The sequence below is a fragment of the Mustela nigripes genome, chromosome 4, assembly GCF_022355385.1.
Source record: "Mustela nigripes isolate SB6536 chromosome 4, MUSNIG.SB6536, whole genome shotgun sequence".
NCBI classification, from domain to species: domain Eukaryota; kingdom Metazoa; phylum Chordata; class Mammalia; order Carnivora; family Mustelidae; genus Mustela; species Mustela nigripes.
The window spans coordinates 166,797,402-166,817,454 of record NC_081560.1 but is presented as its reverse complement, the minus strand read 5'-3'; the positions used below and the strand labels follow the sequence as shown (position 1 = coordinate 166,817,454).

Genomic DNA, 20,053 nt, shown 5'->3' with positions numbered 1-20,053 from the left:
AACAGGAAGCGGAAAGGAGGGACTTCAAGCCATAGCCAACCGACGCTGAAGGCTGAATCGCTCTGGCAGTCCAACGCGTGCGGGGGAGGAGGCTTCTTCCGGCCGGCTGCGGGCTACCTGCGTACGTTGAAGGACACAACCCGCGGAATTGGTGTCTTCTGCAAGGTGGGTGTGTAGACGAGAACCCTGGGTCAGGCCTCGTGCCTCCGCTTTGCGGGGCTGGCATTAAAAATCCGACTATACCTGGTCGAGGAACACAGCTAGGTCTTCGTTGTGGGGTGCGAGGGCAGTGGAGAATGGAAAAGGAATTAGAGAGAACGAGAGCCGAGGCGCGAGGGGTTGGACGGGGCTGGGAAGCCTCGGGGCGAGGCGGATAGGAGGTCCCGGAGGCTCCCATGGTTCCCGAAGGCCCTTAGATCGTATATCACAGTAGAGAAAAAAAGAGGCCCGCAGCAAAGGGAGTACCCCCCCCCCAAGGTCACCCAGCAACGTAATATTGAATGGAACTCGGGCTTCTGGCCAGATTTACCTCTTTTCCTCTGTTTGCCCATTGCAGTTTATTTCCCCTGTACTGTGCTTAGGGAGCCGGCCAGCAAGGCCTACTTTAGCGGCACTGCAGCCTTTGTCGAAGGGAGTGTGTGTGGCCCAGCCCCTGCAGGTCGCCAGGCCCGCAGTAAGAGGCTTAGATTTCAGCCTGTGTCGACCAGCCGGAAGGCCTTTTCCCGAGAGATAGCCAGAACAGAGAGCTGTATACTTGAAGTGCAAGAGGCTGCTTCTGGTACCCGAGTAGCTCTCGACTTGGCCTCCTTTTACCTCGTGATCTCACCGTTCCAGGTAGATACTCAGTCAGACAGGCAAATAGCAGTTTCAAAAAACGAAGTAGTGAGGACAGTTGGTCACTTTGGGCTTTTCCTGAAATTCCCGTTTCACAGGTGAAGAAGGACGTGGAAGGCTTCATTAATGTTTAATAGCAGTGGGCCGGTTAATTAGCAACAAGAGGTTGCTGGGGGGCGGGGGTAGGAGGGTTCGGATAGGGTGGCTGGGTGATGGACATTGGGGAGGGTATGTGCTATGGTGAGTGCGGTGAAATGTGTAAGCCTGACGATTCACAGGCCTGTACCCCTGGGCAAATAATACGTTATGTGTTAATTTTTTAAAAAGAAGAGGAAGAAAGAAACAGGAAGACCCCATGCTTAGACTTCTCTACAGGCTATCTTTTAACAGTGCAGTGATTGGTCTTAAGTAATTTTTCCCTTGTTGTGTTTTTACGTTTGGAAAGGGAAGGTTTCAGTTTGAGTTATTCCACAGAGGGTGCTCTAGCTACAAGGGTTCCTGGTCTTTGTCCAAAAGTAACTGTGCAGTTCGCTGGAGGGTGCAGACCCCAGTGCTTGTAGGCTTTTGTCCCATTGTTTATTTCACCGGCAACATTTTACTCCCCACTCCTGCCTCCATCTCACCTTCACAGGAGTCTTCAAGACCCAGACTAAATTCCAGTTCCTATAACATGCCCTTCCCAGCAGTCAGATTTAGTCCTCTGTGGAATATCACAGGCTTCCTCCCATAATGTGTGGACAAGTTTAAAGCACTTTAATATTGTTTCATTTGGACACTACCATCCTAAAAATTTTTGTTACACACAAGGTGTGGGGTTATCAGTTAATAATTTGACCAAGCTCCTGTTTTTATGTAGGGTTTCTCCTAGAAACCCACTTGATACCATAAGAATTCAAAAGTGTGTCATGAAAATGAATGGGGGGGGGGGGACTATTCCTTTAGTAAGTCTAGTAAAATGAAACCGTTACTATAAAAGCTATATCATGAAGATTTATTTTAATGCTAATTTTCCTGCTTGGGCTGAAATGCCAAGGTCCCTGAGGAGGCCCAAGGAAGCTTGGGTTTCTTTCATTGTTCCAAGAACCTTGAAACTGTTTAGAATTAAGGTCATTTGTCCAAATTTTCATTGCCAATTCTGTGCACGTGAATGCCTCTGAAGGCCTTTGAATGGTAAATAGGGGGAGTGCCAGTTTCCATAGCAACGACTTCCTCACAGATTTCTCCCTCTTCCATTTCATCAAGAGCCAGCTGAGTCACGGCCACTGCCTACCAATCTCGACCGGACCTCGACCGGCTCGTCTATGTTGCCAATCGACTCGGCGTGGCGTCGGTCGTGGTAGATAGGCGGTCATACATACGAATTGTCAAGTGTTGTTTTGGTGACCTGTGAATGTGCCTTTGTTATTTTTTATTATGACAAATAATATGCCTGTGTAAAATATAGGTACTTATAAATATAACTCCAAAAAGTTTGCTGTATGTTTTTCCAGAGTTTTTCTATATAATTACAACAAATATTTGGTTTTCTATTATTGCAGTGTCTTTCAAACTTTAGCTTACATCAGAAATGCCTATTAGAACAGATTACTGGGCCCCAGAGTTTTTGATTGCATAGGCCTGAGGTTGGGCCTGAGAATTTTGGATTTTCATCAGGTTTCAAGTGATGCCGTTGCTGCTGATCTAGGAACCAGACTCTGAGAACCATTTATGTGCTCTGTAATATAATGTCCAAAAATAGATTTTTTTTTTTACTGTTTTAAGATTACAAAGGGACATCTTTCTGTTTCAGTACATAAGGATCTGTGCACATTGTATTTCCTCAAATGGAAACCATTATTTTCTCAGTCTCCTGTATGTAGATGGACTTTTAGTTTTTCCAGTTTATTTCATCAATAGTATTTCAGCCACTATTCTTGAACCATATAACATGTCTCCCTTTGTGATATCTCTGTAAGGGTAAATTCCTAGAGAACAAATGAACCAGCTACATGAAAGTGTATACTAATTTTATAATTGGACGGGTATTGCAAAATTGTATTTTAGGAAAAGTTGTACCAGTTTATACTCAGGCAACAGAGGAGATGCTTACTTTTCCCAGTCTGGTAGTTAAATATTGGCCTAATTTTACTTTCTTTGATCACTTTTATGTTTTCCCTTCTAGTTTTTGTCCTTTATATTTCCCCTTTCCTAAGATAATTAGAATTTTGGCCCATGTTTTCTTCCAGGATTCTTTGGTTTTACTATTTATATTTAAATCTTTTATTTATTTTGCTGTGAGGAAAAGGTATTCCACCTTTCTTGCTACCACCAATAGCTGGTGTGTGTCCTGGGGGCGGGGGTTAGGAGCTAACGGTACTGCAGCCTAGATGGTGGTCTTTATAACTAGTTGACAGACTTTGATAATTTGGTAGGACTTAATTTAGGTAGCATTTTAGTAGGCTCTCCATCTTTAAAAACTTGAACCAGCATGCTCTTATTCCTTAAATTGTGGAAGTGATCTTCCAGTTTTTACACTCTGATGTGCATCCCTTTTGTTAAAATAATGCTAGTTTTTTAAAAATTGGAGTATAGTAAATGATACTTTCCCTTCCTTCCCATGGAGGTCCTAAATTATTTCATAAGAAAAATTATGAGGGCGCCTGGGTGGCTCAGTGGATTAAGCCGCTGCCTTCGGCTCAGGTCATGATCTCAGGATCCTGGGATCGAGTCCCGCATTGGGCTCTCTGCTCAGCAGGGAGCCTGCTTCCCTCTCTCTCTCTCTCTGGCTGCCTCTCTGTCTACTTGTGATTTCTCTCTGTCAAATAAATAAATCTTTAAAAAAAAAAAAAAAGAAAAATTATGAAAGGAGTTGCAAGTTGAGCTGTTTAGCTAGTGGGTACCCTTCTTAAGAACTTTGAAATGTATCACAACCTCCAACTTTCTACTCTTAAAACTGATTGACTCCATACACAGTGTAACATGCTGTAGCAGAGCCAAGAATGAAAATTCCAAGCAAGATTGGGTTAAAGGAGAGAGGGGGCCTTAGAGAAAACTGTGTTCTCTTCCTGTGCTAAGTGATTTGATGTATGTTTTGGAATGTTATACAACAGCAACTAAGGTAAAGTCTTCCTTCTGAAAGTTTCTCTTACCAGCAAGCCTCTTTCAACCAACTTTGCTACTTCTGTGTTGGGCAAGGCATTAAAAAAAACCTCATAATTCTTCTGTGCAGTGACTTTTCAGGTTTTTAAGCTTTAAAAACAAACAAACAAACAAAAGGGTGCCTGGCTGGCTTAGTTGGTGAGGCATGTAACTCTTGATCTCTGGGTTGTGAGTTTAAGCCCCATGCTGGGTGTAGAGATAACTTAAAAAAATAAAATCTTTGAAACAAAAACAAAACATAATTTTCTTTTAAATTGTATCCAAACCAATTTATTGTTTTTTTTTTTTTTTTTAAAGATTGAAATCATGGCAGGTCCAGAAGCTGATGCCCAATTCCATTTCACTGGTATCAAAAAATATTTCAACTCTTACACTCTCACAGGTAGAATGAATGTAAGTATTGGTGATATCTTTAAGCAGTTATGTTTTAGAATAATGTAAGTGGCAAAAACTCTTGTTTACTTTCTCCTTTCTTTTTTAGTGTGTACTGGCCACATATGGAGGCATTGCTTTGATGATCTTATACTTCAAGTTAAGATCTAAAAAAACACCAGCTGTGAAAGCAACATAAACAGTAAGGAATTAACATATAAGTTTATAACGGCCATTTTGTTGTTAGGGCTTTTCCCCTCACTATGGAAGTAAATTGTCATTGTGCAAAGTTACATACAGGAGGAAAATACTGTTCATATCCCATTACCTGACAATTTTTGTTAACAGTTTGGTTTGGCTCTTTTTAATATTTTTTCTTTGGTTTCCAGTGGCTATGAGTCATGTCTGTAATATTGTCTTATTACAAATATTTTCTCTATTATTTGAATGCATGAGTATTTATGCATATATGATTTATATCTGTTTCCTACCAAGATTTTTTTTTTTTAAAGATTTTATTTATTTATTTGACTGAGAGAGAGGTACCACAAGTAGGCAGAGGCAGGGAAGCAGGCTCCCTGCTGAGCAGAGAGCCCGATGCAGGGATCGATCCCAGGACCCTGAGATCACGACCTGAGCTGAAGGCAGAGGCCTAACCCACTGAGCCATCCAGGTGCCCCGATAACATTGCATTGGACACTTTTGAGCATGATGTGTTGTCTGTATGATAGTTTTAGGCTTAAGTGCTTTCCCTAAGGGTTAATGGGGCACCCAGCTTTCTTAGAGGGTGTCTCTTGCCCTAGCCAGCGCTGAATAAGCAGTTTCTGATCGTTGTTCATTTGATGAGTAAAAATACCTTTTTGATGAAGTTACACATTTTTTCCATTTGTTTACCCTTTGTATTTATCTTAAGATTCCCTTTATTTTTTTCATTTAACAATTGAGTCTTTCTCTTTAGGAAGACCTTATTTCTCTTACATAAGCCCTTTATGTAATAATTATTAACCAACCTTGTAAATACATTGCAAATATATCTTATTTTTTTGCTAGTTTCAGATTTTTATACACAATTTTATATTTTCATTTAATTCCTATAGATTTCATTTTCTTCTTGTGGTACACCACAATCTCCATTTGCCTATGTTTGAGTGAATACTTGTTTTGGTAGTAGATGATGTGCAGAAAACCCAAAACCCAGATCTTAATCTATTGTAGCTCTCCACAGAAAATTTTCCTCTGCTATTAAAAGCTTTTCCGATCTCAAAACTGTTGAGTACATACCCCAGCATGCAGTGGTCCAGAACTTACTCCTGACAGATAGGTAGTCATTGCCCACTTTTCCATATTAGGTACCTCCCAACTTTGGGGAGAGTGCTAGTATCCCCATTATAAAAACTAATAAATTTTATCTGATACGTTTACTACTGTTTAAAGTGTACTTTGTATACTAGACTTTTTTCCAGTATACATTCAGGGTCATGCTGAAGTCAGCTCTTTTGTTAAAGGTAAACCGTTAGGCTAAACTGTATTAAGCTGTGACATTTTGAGGTGATTACTGACTCTGAGAATCTGATGAATTTGCATTCAATTTCAGGGGGTTCAGGGATAGTTCTGTACTGGTAATGTCTTATACTGAATGTCTTAAAAGTAGAGTTGAACACAATTGTGTCTAAATTATTTTTACTTTTTTTATAGGATTTTAACTTGTACCTCATCTGTTAAGTTCCCATGCCTGGAGAAGCTTTTGTCAGCTCATCATGTGATATTCAATTTGTACAATAAATTATGAACCTGGAAAAGCTGGTTGTCTTTATTTACAATATATCAAAAATATAAAAACTGTACAAAATGCAACAAAGGCAAAAAACTGGCAGTGACTTGGTCTAAATCTTTTAGTTTCCAAAGCAAGGCTCAGTACTGGAGGTAAGCAACTGAAATGTCTGTCTGACTTCAAGTGTACTAGGTTTTATGTAGCTGTTTTAGCTGAAGTAGAACATGGAAGCTAAATTTCTTCACCTGGTTTATAGAGTGTTTGGGTGCACTCAGAATCCAACAGGTATAAATTCAGATGTCAGTGGATGGTTGTACTTCATCTAGTTCTTAGAAAGAAATTGTAGTTCACCCTACCCAATAACATACATTCCACTAATCATGGGGCAAGCAAAATGTTAGTGGATCATTTAACATAGTACTTGAGTGCCATACAGTAACTACATTTTTACAGCAGAAACATACATGCTCATAGAATTCTTCAGCTAAAATTCAAGATGGTATTACATTACTCAGTTTGAATCTTGAAGCAGGATGAATTACTGAAGTCAATTGATTTTTTTTTTCTAAACATAATAAATTAAAATAGCATTTGAACAGAAAATGCATAGTTTCCACACAATCCAAAGCACCATAAATGTCCCCTCCACGAACATAATACCTCTTATTCAACTAACGGAAATTAGTTAAATGTGGTTGCTATAGAAACGTGGAACTGTCCTGTTCAGATTCTCCAAGCAGCATCCTTCCAGATCCATATAGACAAAACATTCTTTGTAGCTTAAATATTAATCACTGAGGTATTTGCTTTTAGTCTCCCTTTTTCAAACAGTAGCTTCCGAAAGGTCTTTAATACCGATGATTTATTGCGGGCTGTAAGCTCCTGCAGCTAGAACCAAGTTTCTTCGAGTAAAATGGAGGTGTACAACTGGTGTTGATTTGGTCATATATGTTCCCAACAATAACTCCTGTGAATTCTCAGGTAAATTTATATGCCCAGTGGCTGTAGTAAAGTCATCGGTCTCTAAATCTTCAAATGCTTTGACAGCATCCCACAACCGGACTGTATTATCCATTGAACCTAACAGGAAGTCAAAGAAAACCATTTAGTAGCATCTACCATATTTAGAGTCTGACATAATTCATATATTTACTGTATATTTATGGTGAAAAAAATCTAAACTTGATTAATAAGCTCTTCCTTCTAAAGGACCATTTCAATCAGTTTAACCTGAGAAGTCAACACACATCAGGGGGTACTCTGGAATCATGGCTAAGAGAAGCAAAACCTAACATGGTCAACCTAAGTGTTTCATTTCAACATACCATTTACCCTTTAACACAAAGCCATTTCTAGTCATTTACCTGATGCCAAAATTTCACCATCTCTACTAAACCTAAGTGAACAGACTGTATCAGTGTGGCCTTTTAATTCTCCAACCATCAAACCATGTCCAATATCCCAAAGGAGTACTCTGCCATCTGTGGCTCCTGTAGCCAGGAATCTCCCATTGGGAGAAAATGTCAAGGAATGAATTGGTCCCTAGAAAAGAAGTCCAGGGAAAGAATCAACAGTGGGTTAAAAATATCTCAAAGTAAGAGAAAGTTAGTTTTAAAGCTTAGTGGAATTGAACAGTTTCTTTAAAATGTGTTACTAGTTAATTTTTGAAATATTTTTATCTCAAAAACAACCTTGTATGCCATAATAATGAAGGTATAAAATACCTTGTGTCCAGTAAATATTCTTACACAGTTTCCATTCAGGACATCCCAGAGCCGCACAGTTCTGTCCGCAGAGCCCGTAGCAACATAATTAGAATTTGGATGGAATCTGGTACAATTCACATCAGCAAGATGGCCAGCAAATATCCTTAAAGGCTGATAATGGTCTGTAGCCCAGAGCCTTTTTAAAAAATGCATTGAAAGAAAAAAAAAAAGTAATGGTTAACTGCCAAAATTCTAAAATAAATATAGAAACACCCATGTGAAATATTAGCTCCAAATAGGTCCCCCTCACTGGCTCCATGAGGGGGGAGAAAAATGGAATGAGATGAAATAACATTCTTAAGGAAAACTAAGTTGATCTAGTACAAAATTCTTTTAAACTCTAGTTCTCTGTATGTACCCACCTTTCCTACCCCAATTCCTAGTCTAACCCATAGAAAAGTGTTTTTTGCTAGTTTTGGCCGCCATAAAATTAGTTTCTGAGTTACCTCATCCTGAACTTTCAAGGAAATCACAGGAAAACACCAGCAGTGCTCATAGTGGTAGTGAAAATCTAGCTGGTGGGAGCTTGAGGGGGAAAAAAGGACTCTTGATATGGACATAAATGCAGACATAGTAATACTCCCCAAATTAATTTTCAAATAAGGAGCTATAAATGTTGACAATCTCAAAAAGTTGATCCCAAATAACTGAAATGAAAATAAGTTTGGCTGGAGCTTATAATTCCCTTAAAAAGAAACCATTCTGCCATTCCTAAAATCACAATGTTCTTACCGAGCTACTCGATCGTGGCCCCCTGACACAAAATAATATCCATATGGAGAAAACTGTGTGTCCCATACTGGGTAGTTGTGTCCTTTATATCCCACCAAGCAAGTAAATGTTTGAAGACTCCACAATCTAACAGTTCCATCCTCTGAAGAGGAAAGCAAATAGTTCCTGAGAAAAGAGAATGTGATATATTTGATTCCCAGAATCAAATCGTTACCTGTCCAGTTTCTCTGTACATTTTGAGTATGATAAGTACAGATAACCTGACATGCTACATCTTTTACTTTATACATGGAATTCACAGTAGATAACGAAAGTTGAAAGTAATAACAAAAAACCAGTTAGCTCTAATACTCTACATCTACTGAGCACATACTAAGTGAGGTTAGATCTTTTTTTTAAGATTTTATCTATTTATGAGACACAGAGAGAGGGATCACACAAGCAGGGGGAAAGGCAGGGAGAGGGAGAAGTAGGCTCCTTGCTGAGCAAGGAGCCAGATCCCAGGACCCTGGGATTATGATCTGAGCTGAAGACGGACACTCAACCCAAATGAGCCACCCAGGTGCCCCAAGGTTAGATTATTTTTAAAAGTATAATAGAAAAACCACACTTCTTATAAAAAATTGTACCAAAGGGTACCAACAGAAAGTCGGTCAAAAAGGTTAATTGAGAAAAGCTAAGAAATGTGATATAAGATGTCACTTAAAACTCAACAATTTTTTACTTTTTTTTTTTTTTTTTTTTTTTTAAAGATTTTATTTATTTATTTGACAGAGAGAAATCACAAGTAGATGGAGAGGCAGGCAGAGAGAGAGAGAGGGAGGCAGGCTCCCTGCTGAGCAGAGAGCCCGATGCGGGACTCGATCCCAGGACCCTGAGATCATGACCTGAGCCGAAGGCAGCGGCTTAACCCACTGAGCCACCCAGGCGCCCCCAATTTTTTACTTTAAAATGGAGATGCTCTTTTCCTCTCTTGACTTGCATAAGCACTTAATAGGAAATGTCTTTTTGACAAAAAACAAAAAACACTATAGACATTTAAGTAATAATCTAGCTTTTTCACAGATAAACACAAAAGCTGAATCACTGAAACTGTTAAGGTTTTCACTGAAATTAGAGATTTTCCTCAAGTAAAAATGTATCATCTGGCTAAACCCTATGAAGATTTCATAAAGATGAAAATATTGATGGATTGAAAGTTATCCAATTAAGATACAAATGGTTATTATGAATATAAAATTCCCTCCCATTTTCACAGAATATTAGAGATCATGAAAAATAAGCAAATACCTATTTGCGGGTTTCAAATTCCCTTTTCAGTATCTTCTTAGTTCTTTTGATTACACAAAATCTTTAATTGACAGCTAACATGCCTTTAATATCAGGAATCTGTTCTCAATTTGGAGATGATGGAATACAGCAGTAGCCACAAACCCAAGGCAAGAACCCAAAGAAGCAATTCAGCCCCTATCAGGGTTATACAAAAACTGAAGCTAATTTTTAAAACCAATAAACCATGATGCTGTGCATCTTTGATTCTATAAATCTGGGTATATATTAAGTTGCTATCTTGTACACCAGTACCCCAAGATGAATTAGCAAATGGCAAGATTCTAAAAGATAATGCAGAAGAGGCAGCCATGAGATTTCTCTAACAGAATTTTTCCCAAAATGTTTCCAGTAGTTAACTTAAATATTATCTCAATATAATACAGCAGTATTTAATTTTTCATTGTTTGTATGTTACCTATCCGGACTGAAGCTGGCTCCATAGACAGGCCCGCTATGACCATACAAAATCTTCAACTCACTTGCTGTTTTCTCATCCATTATTCTTTCTAAGACATCATCTGATTCTTTGTCTATGAGGCTAAGATCTAAAACGGTCCAAAAATATTGATATTTTAAAAATATATTCATTTTTTTTAAAGTACATTCATTAGAATATTTCAAGGCAATCACATCATGGTTCAGAAGAACTAACATTTGAACAGTCCTCCTACATACCACCCAGTGTTGATGCCTTTAACCATCCCAGTGTACAGAAGAGGAAACTCAAGTTCAGGACAGTTAACAATTTGCTGGAGTGCACATAGCTGCTCAGTTCGGAACTATGATTAAAACTCAAAGAAACCTAATATATCATACACAAATGGAAACTATGGAAATATTAAAAGTTTTTTGAAAATGTATTACCTTGTTTAAATAATACATTTAGCAAGAAACTCTTTAAAAATACTAAAACTAATTATTTTTAGGCCATTTTTAGAGCTAAAACAGAAAGTACTCTCCCATTATTTAAAGGCATTTTTAAAATTCACAGGCAAACAGTCATAAAATTAGATTTTAAACTCATAGAGTTTTCTAGCCCAACCCCCTCATTCTACAGATGAGAAAACTGAGGCCCCACAAAGTTAAACCAGTTAACACTCCAGTCTCCTGATTGCCACTCCAATGCACTTTTTGCTTGGGAATGTTAGCATTTTGAGCTAAAGTAAAATCAAATGAAATTCTGTTGAGATCACAATCTCTTATGCATACTCCATGGAATGCAGATTGGTGTAAACTAAAGGTGAGTTCACATGCTCACAAGTCAACTCACTTACCTGCTGCTTGTTTAACACTACGAAGCTTTTTGGGTGTCACAGACCACACTCTAACTGTTGAATCTGCAAAACCTCCAGCAATCAAACTAGAATCATCAGTGACATCCACTGCAGTGAGGCCCTGCCAATAAAAAAAATAAAAACTTTATACTACACAATATGGTCTCGGGAAAAAAATTACATCTTAGAAACAACATAATGATAACTCCTTCTCTCATAGAAAAGATTTCATTCTCCCATGAAACACTGTTTGAACGTATTTACTTTGAGAACACATCACCATTCACCCCTTTTGTCCTCCAAATTTAAAGCACATGATATGAAGAAAATGTTAATCATTTTTGTACTTTAATAAATATATCCTCAGCAGCTTATTACAATCTATAAAGACATAAACAACCCTTAATAAAAAGTATTAAGTTTATATAAGCCAAGTTCAATAGAGCTAAACTACAGTTTCCTCCTCCTCAAAAGCTAACAGAATTCTGATCAGTAAAACAAGGGACACACATAAGCAACATTCTGGCACCTGCAAGTTGCTAAAGGTCTTTTCAACATTGCCTTCTAACTATTCTAAGCAGTGTCCAATTATCCTTTCTTAACTTCTGTCTTCAAGCTATATTTACATCAAGAGTTTAAAAAAGAAAACTCTGTCTTAGTTAACACATCTAAGTTTCTTTTAGTGGTAAGTCACCGTATTACACGACTCTCCCCCCAGAAATTGCACAATTATCTTACTAACCTGGTAAGCATTGAGGAATGTATAGAAACAAATGGAGGGTAAACAGTCTGGCCCAAGGCGTACTCGTTTGGTGGTTTCTTTCATATTCATTATCTTATCCAACTTATCTGAGTCTTTCAACTCTGGAAGAGGGATTCTGTGAAAGAAAAACAGACTAAAAATCATTCTATTAAGAAACTGAATTCTCTGTAATAACAGTTCATCTTAAACCTCCACACATGTTCCTGAGTTTTTCCCTCACCTGTTTTGAGGTGGAGCATTGGGATCTTGTTTTTTGCTTTTGGACCCAATGCTATCTTTTTTAGGCTTCTTCTTTTTAGGTTTTCCTTCTTCATTTTCTCCTTCCTCATCTTCATCATCTAAAGGCACCTCAATTTCTGGCTCTTTTAATAAGCCAAAAAATACCTACAAGTCAAAAGACCCAACATTTTCAAAATTAATATTTCATTCATTAATACATCATTTTCATATCTTGATAGGATGAATCACGATTACAATACAGTAATTTATACCCTGAAACAGATTCTGTACTTATCTACCCAATAGCCAATCTCCCCATCCTCCTTACTAACAGAACCCTGATTTTGTTGGAGCAGCAATATGCTCAGTTAAATTATTTCTGTTCCCAAACTCCCCTGCAGGTAGGAATAGCCATTAAAGTCATTCTGGCCAGCAGATGTACACACAAATATACTGGGTAGGGTTTTAGGAAAAAAATACTGTTTTCCTGATAAGATTTAGCAAGGATATGCCTTCTGTCCTCCCCCTTCTGCCTTCCTGGAATGCAGGTGCAATGCTGGAGCTACAACAGCCATCTGTGAGCACAAAGAAGAAAGCCACATTCTAAAGATGATGGAGGAGAAACTAGAAGGAGCCCTTGCGCCAGAGCAAGAGGGATTTCTTTTGCAATTCATTATATGTATGCAAAATCCCTTGTTTCAGTCACTGTAGTCAGGGTTCTGTTAAATGCAACCATTCCCAAATTCTCACCAATTTACACATCATCCTTAGAACATGAACTTAGCATACAGGGTTCTGTTATTCCCAAACTAGCTATAAGAAAAATGTGTATATTATGTAGATGGAAATGCTACAGTTTTTCATAATCTGCATTATATAGTTCTTAGGTTTATTCCCATACCTTTGATTTGTTTGCCTCTCGTTTAGCCTCTCCTGCCAAACTTCCCACCATCGCATCTATCTGTTGCTTACTACGCGGCATCCCATCAAAGATGTCAATGTAGAGGTGCTCCTGAACTATGTTCCATATCTGATTGTTCTGTTTCTCCTGAAGATGCCTCTTCAAGAGTTGATACGAGTCACGGGAAATACGCAGAACAAATTTACTTGTTCGAAAATCCAACATGGTCTCATTCCCTTTCATGTGTTCCTTTTTGGTAAGACTAGATAATACTCGTAGGTCATCCTGGTAATAACATTCCTGATCTCCATGGAACCTGTTTCAGTGATTTTAAAAAGTCATTTTTCAATGTAATCATTAAGGGATCTGCTCTCCCCCATATATTTATAAACATCCCAGAATATTTTCAACGTAGCAGTCTGAATAATCCTGGACTAAGCTACAGGATCAGAAGTAACTCATTTCAAAATGATCACAATTCAGTTTCTGAATTCATCCTGAAATTTAAAAATTTAATTCTCTAATGAAATGTACCATTAACATTTTAAGAGAATTTGAAATAAATACCATAAGTGAATGAAAGATATTCACCATTGGTAGACATCTGAATTAGAATTTCTGCTTTACTAAATTTTATGTTCTCTCAAAACCACTTTTAAAAACTTTATTATGGAAAGTTTCAAACATATACAAAAGTAGAAACTAGTGTAATTAACTCAATGAGCCTATCACCCAGCCCCTTATAATATATAATAATCAATTATTATATTGTAATTACATTATAATATATATCATATAATAATAATCAATACATGGCATTCTCATAAAACCCAACATTTTCAATGACTTCTTGTATTCTTCATACCAGACACATTTATTAAACATCAGTATAATAATATGACTAAACGACAAACAAATGTTGATACCAAAGAATGAACACTGCCATTTACTCACCAATACCACAGGTAATTAAGTAAAGCTTTCAGCCTTGGTGACAATTAGTAAATTTAAATGTACTTTTGTTTCTATAAATCTTAATATTCCTGATAAAGTAAAATTAAAGATCATATATTTGGCACTCACTAAGAGCAGCAAACAATGCAAAAACATTTAAAGAACAATGACTAAACATAAGATAGGTTCTAGCTCTGATACACAGCCAATAAACTGTTACCCGTGTTACCCTTTTGAGACTCATCAAGACATGAACTAAGGGTTTCTGTTCAAGATTTCAGTGAAATTAGACATCTCAGCCTCTTGGTGTTCACATCAGTTATAGCCCATAACCTCATCTGAGCATGGTGTCTGGGCAATGGCTGAGATTGTCCATAACAAGGAGACAGAGCTCCCCCGGATATTCCAGCTTCCTATGTAAGGAGATGGCTATCTCATGGGACTGGGAGAGAAAGAGGTTTTTTGATGAAAATACTGTAAGAAAAGTTAGGTTAGAGTGTTAAGTTCTGTCATAAACAGCCTTTGTTAATTTTTTTGAAAATTGCTGAGCTACAGAACATTCGCTTTATAAACCTTCTGTTAGGCACCATACAATAATGAATGGACATAATGGCAAAGAAGCTAGTGTCCGGAGTTCTATTATTCCTGTATTACCACTACTTGTGTTATCTGACAAATGCCGGCTTTTGGGTCTATTGCTTGTACTAAAATGCTCTCATTCAAACTGTTAAGTACTGCCCCCTTTTTAACCACTCCTTTCTTTGGCTTCTATTAACTCAATACCCTCCCCGTTTTCTTCCTACTTCTCTGACCTCTCCTTATACCTCTTCTACTTGGCCATCTCTTCTCTTTTTCCATCTCTCCTACTCCAAATGTTGGAATTCCTCAAGGCTCAGGTCTAGCCCTCTCGTTGACTTATTTCATAAACCCCATCCCCTCCCCAGACAATCTCATCCATACCCATCAATATCACACACAACTCCAATTTATGGCTCTAGTCCCTACATCTCTTCAGAGCTCCAGAGCTTTCTATATCATTCACCTACCGACCCAGTATCTCATAAATGAGTCAAAGGCATATTCAAATCTGAAGTCAAGATTACTCTGCAACCTGACAAACCAGGTCCTCTTCCAGGGCTTTCTGTCTTAGTGAAGGACACTCCCCCATCCAGATGGGGGAGCCAGAAACCTAGGGGTTACGAATACCTTCATCTCCCTCACCTCCATATCCAATCCATCACCAACTGCCTCACCAATATGCTACTTATTTTCACAAACACTAATGTACCCTTGTCTAGTGTTTCTCAACAGAACATTTTGGGGCAGAACAATTCTTTGCTACATGGACTATCTGCACATATTAGAACATTTGGCACCCCTAAGCCACCAGCACTTCCCCATTCTAGTCATGACAACCAAAACACCTCCACACATTTTCAAGTAGCCCAGGGGAAGCAGGAATACTACTACTCTGGGTTGAGAACCACTACAATAACCTTCCAAACTGGTCACTCTAAAGTCATTCTGTTCCCCCTCACCACCATCTATTTTCCCAACCGCATAAAGGTCCTTTCAAAATGCAAATCGGGATGTCTGGCTGGCTCAGGTAGTAGAGCGTACAACTCTTGACCTCAGAGTTGTGAGTTCCAGTCCCACACTGGGTGAAGAGATTACTTTAAAAAAATAAATAAAATTTTAAAAAATGCAAATCTAATAATGGCAAGGTCCTTCAATGACTTCTGTAGCAGAGACATCTCACTGTCCCCAAACATCCATTTTTTCCTTTCTTCCTCCATGACAGAATACCTGAATATTAGCTGAGCAAGTAAACACCTAGGCAAAGGCCACACATCTTACTTCCCTTGTAGGTAATTGTAGCTGTTGCCTAACGACATAAAAAAAAGGAGGAGGTATGTGCTACTTGGAGGAACGATGTGCCTTCTCAGCTGACTATAGCAGTGATGTGATTGCTCAGAGCCTAAGAGCCATCTTGTACTACAGGAGGAAGCCGCATGACAAGGATGGAAGAGCATCAAGATGGTGAAAGCCTAGGTTTCTGGTAATCAAAGACTCTATACCAGTCCTGGACTGCCTAATCTTTATGAGAGAGAAATAAACTTTTATTGTATTTAAGCCTCTGTTGTTTGGCGTTTCAGTCATTCTCAGTCTAATATAATCCTAACACAGCTTCCTATTGCTCTTAGAATAAAAACAAAATATAAACTTTTATTTTATTTATGCTATTATTGTTGGGGTTTTCAGTGAATCCCAACCAGATATAATGCTACCCAATACAACCCATGACTGTTCTCTGGAAAAACAAAGACCCTCGACATGGCCCGAGAACCTGCTTGTTCCAGCCCAGCTTCGAACCCATACTCAGCTCCAGCCACACTGGCCCTCTTTTGTCTCTGTATCCACCATGATCTTCCCACCAGAGGTGTCACACATGCTTTTCCCTCTTCTCTTCCTCTGGTTAGCTCCTACCCAATTTTCAGATCTTACCTCAAGCATCACTTCCTCTGGGAGCCTTCCCTGACTTCTCCAACTAGATCACACTCCCTCTTTTTAGGTTCCCCTAGCACCAGTTACCTCTCTTTCATGAAATACTTTCGCAGTTACAATCTTACATTTGTTTGGTTACAGTTGTGTATATACATTATATATATGTGCTATATATATAATATATATAAAATTCACATACTTCTCAAAAAATGATTTTGCTTCATTCTCATGTTGATTGTAGACTAGTTCCAAGTACATGTGTACAAACAGAGGATAAAAGAGTTGGGATAATTCTGCCCGATGGCAGTCCAAGGAACATTCAATGAAGTGTTTTAGTCCGCTATAGTATTCTTCATACATTGTGGGGTCTCCTTGTTGGTTGTAGGCAGACAGCACAGCACTGACATCCGGCTGGTCTTCAACGGCTACACTTCCAACTGTTTAAAAAATGAAGAACAACTTTCAAAAAATGTATTTCAAAAATATATACCAAGTGATTAAGGCTGTTTTGCTACGGTCCAGAGGTAAACTGTTTCTTAGATGTTTGTTCCTGTCTTCTCAAAGTCTCTTCCCCAAAGCAATCACACAATCTGTCAAGGGACTGTTTCAGTCCCTATCCAAAACTCCTTCAGCTTGTCCATATCTTAAAATAAAATGTTCAGGTCAGTAACAAAAAGGTTCAGTATTTTTCCTGCAGCTACCTCAAAGACAAATTTCGTAAAACACGATATGTGCAAATCAAACAATTATATTAATCTTCTCTCAAGGCTCAGTGTAAATGGCACCCACCACCACCAAGACATGCCCTCAAGTAATATTCCCAGATCTCTGATCTACTAAGTATTTTGTGACTTTCCTGTAACACATCCTAACCTGTAGGATATGTGTACATCTATCACTCCTTATAAAATGCAAGCATTTCAAGAGTGTGATGGATGAGCCTTATTTGTTTCCAAAAGATAACTCAATCTACATGCTTAAAATAATTCCCATAAACATCATTCCAAGGTAGAAAACACAAGTATTTATTTGGAATATACCAATACCAAACAATGATACACCTGTCAATCTAATCAAAGTTTGACTGTTGGAAAATTTTAGGTTGCAATTATAATACTGCTGTGCTCTTCACTGCACAAATGCTTTAAGTTCTTTTGGTTATTCTGATGGCCTCTTTTCCTTCTTACTGGTTTCTGAGTTATGATAGGTCAAGTTTCTGAAGAGATGAGAGATTACAGAAAAATAACCAACATAATCCATCCATTTTATAGTTCATTCATCAAGTTCAGCATTCAGAAAACATTCCCCTCAGTCACATTTTTGCACATTTCTATTTGTGGGATACAATGCTACATATTCATACTTCTGGCAATGCTGCAAAGATTAGGGCTCATAAATAGAGACTAATTTGGCTAGAGGCTCTGCACTATATAACTTAATACAATAAATGTTTATCATCAGCTCAGGATCACCTTTGAGACCATATGCTGTGTATGAATTTTACTGCACGGACTTTGCAACACAGTTGCTAGGAAAAGGCTGGGGAGGGTGGTCTCAGGTGTTAAGTGTTAGGTATATACATATCAGTAGCAGGCATTTTATATATATGTATTATATCTGAGCCTCACAATAACCCATTTTAAAAGGGGGCCAGAAAAACCCCTTAACCTGAGGAAGAGCCGCATCACAAAAGTAAAAGCAACAGAGACAAGAGTCTGAACATAGGTCTGTCCAAAGCATACTCCTAAATGAATGGTTCTCAACCTCTGCCACACATTAATAATCCCTTGGAAGCATATATACAAAAAGGAGGATTCCTAGACTCCACCTCTACATGATCTGATTCACTAAGTCTGAAGTGACGCCAAGAAATCTGCATTCCCCAAAAGATGTAACACCAGTTAGCCTAATATTTTGCGAAATAATGGCTACACTATGTTCCATCACTCCCTGGCTGTTTGGTCAAAGCAAGTCCCTTGGCCTTTCCGAGTCCGTTTTCTCATCTCTAAAACAGAGGTAACGTCTTAGCTCACAGCGGAATTATGAGAATTAGGATATGTAAAGTATTTTTAGTAATTACTTAAAGAAGCTAGTACAGAACTGTATAAGTATTGCTGGGTGTTAATGCAGACCTGCCAAGCCTCAAGAACCGAAAAAAGAAGAAAGGGACCAAAACCCTGAAGGTCCCCGCCTCTCAGCGCCCACCCTCCCCAGACATCCCTCTGCTCAGCAGCTCTCCTCAGCCTCTCACTGGAACTGACAGCTTGGAAGAGGGTTTGACTGCGCAGCCGGCGCACTAGCGAAAGGGGCGGGCATGTGGCCCTAGAGGCGGGCCCAGGAAATTCAAAACAAGCCCGCAGAGGTGCAGGCCTGCCAGCTTCAGCCTTCCCGGCTTGCTCCCCCTTCGTGCCTTGCCTCCCCGGGACTCCGCGGCTCACCTTTCCCCGGAGCCGCAGAACCTGTCGCTAAACCCGAGACCGCGGCGGCCCCCGAAGCGCCGGTGCCCGGAGGGTCAGGGGCCGCGGGGCCGGGGGCCGAGGCTGTGACCCGGCTGAGAAGCGTGCTAGCCGCCTCTGTACCGGCGCCGTCCGCCTCTGGGGCTCCAGTGCCCGCCACTGCCTCCTCCAGCAGCCGGGCCTCACGGCGCAGCGCCTCTTCGGCCTCGCGGAGATTGCTCTGCCGCAGGAACTGCAGCACGGCCAGCAGAGTCTGTCGGTCGTGGGGAGCGCCGGCCTCCGGAGCAGCGGCGGGCACCGGGGCCGCCCCCGCCGGAGCAACGGCGGAGACAGCCACCGAGGGTTTGGGGGTCCCACCATCCCCGCCGGCCGACGACGACGCCGCCGCAACGTTCCCGCCGCCGCCGTTGGGGCCGTTGTTGGTAGTGCCGCCGCCACCCTCGCCAGCGCCGTCCCCCGCCTGCGGAGGTAGCAGCGTCGGCGGTCCCTCTGGCTCCAACTTGACCGCCACCTCCGTCTGCTCCTCCGCCAGCGCCGCCATCTTGCGGCTGAGCCACCTCGCGCCGTCAAGCGTGATTGCGTTTTCGCCACATGGAGGGCGGGGAGGAGCGTTTTACGACACCTTGGGAAGGCAATATACGGCAGTAGGAGGGGCGAGAAAGAAGGAGAAAAAGAATAGGAGCAAGAGCAACTTTCAAAAATGAGTGACAGAAAGGCAGGAAGTGGAAGGTGGCGACCGCCCGTAACATTTGACTGTAATAATTGCCGTTTATTGCAGACACGCTATTTTTAGGCACTGTGAGAGACATTTTACATTTTATGACCTCCTTACTTCAACAATCTCATAAGGCAGTATTATCCTCTCTTTACAGGTGGTTGAACTTAGACCCAAAGAGATTGAACAACTTGCCAAAGTCTTGCAAGAAGAAAGAGAAAGTGTTAAGATTTGAATCCAGGTCTAAAACTCAAAAGCAAACCCGAAAGCCAGAAGGAGTCTTCTGAGATACTGGTAATGTTTTATATTTTGATCTGGGTG

The 20,053-nt window shown here is 39.8% G+C and overlaps 2 protein-coding genes across 4 annotated transcripts; one reads left to right on the top strand and one right to left on the bottom strand.

Annotated features, from left to right (window-relative positions):
* Positions 1-34: 34 nt before the first annotated feature.
* On the top strand, positions 35-6,143 carry ATP5MK (ATP synthase membrane subunit k). The gene is made up of 4 exons (XM_059398489.1): positions 35-165; positions 4,270-4,365; positions 4,454-4,546; positions 6,040-6,143. The coding sequence occupies exons 2-3, from the start codon at positions 4,279-4,281 to the stop codon at positions 4,541-4,543; spliced, it is 177 nt and encodes a 58-aa protein (XP_059254472.1). The 5' UTR covers positions 35-165; positions 4,270-4,278; the 3' UTR covers positions 4,544-4,546; positions 6,040-6,143.
* On the bottom strand, positions 6,128-19,598 carry TAF5 (TATA-box binding protein associated factor 5). 3 transcript variants are annotated; one of them, XM_059398484.1, is made up of 11 exons: positions 19,000-19,598; positions 16,761-16,998; positions 13,103-13,418; positions 12,203-12,366; positions 11,962-12,115; positions 11,220-11,340; positions 10,361-10,490; positions 8,614-8,778; positions 7,840-8,017; positions 7,480-7,657; positions 6,128-7,195 (listed from the first exon to the last, which is right to left on the bottom strand). In XM_059398484.1, the coding sequence occupies exons 1-11, from the start codon at positions 19,556-19,558 to the stop codon at positions 6,978-6,980; spliced, it is 2,421 nt and encodes an 806-aa protein (XP_059254467.1). In that variant the 5' UTR covers positions 19,559-19,598; the 3' UTR covers positions 6,128-6,977. The 3 variants fall into 3 exon arrangements, with proteins under 3 accessions (XP_059254467.1, XP_059254468.1, XP_059254469.1); XM_059398485.1 differs by having other exon boundaries at positions 11,962-12,097; XM_059398486.1 differs by lacking the exons at positions 6,128-7,195; positions 7,480-7,657; positions 10,361-10,490 and having other exon boundaries at positions 7,928-8,017.
* Between the last annotated feature and the right edge of the window lie 455 nt (positions 19,599-20,053).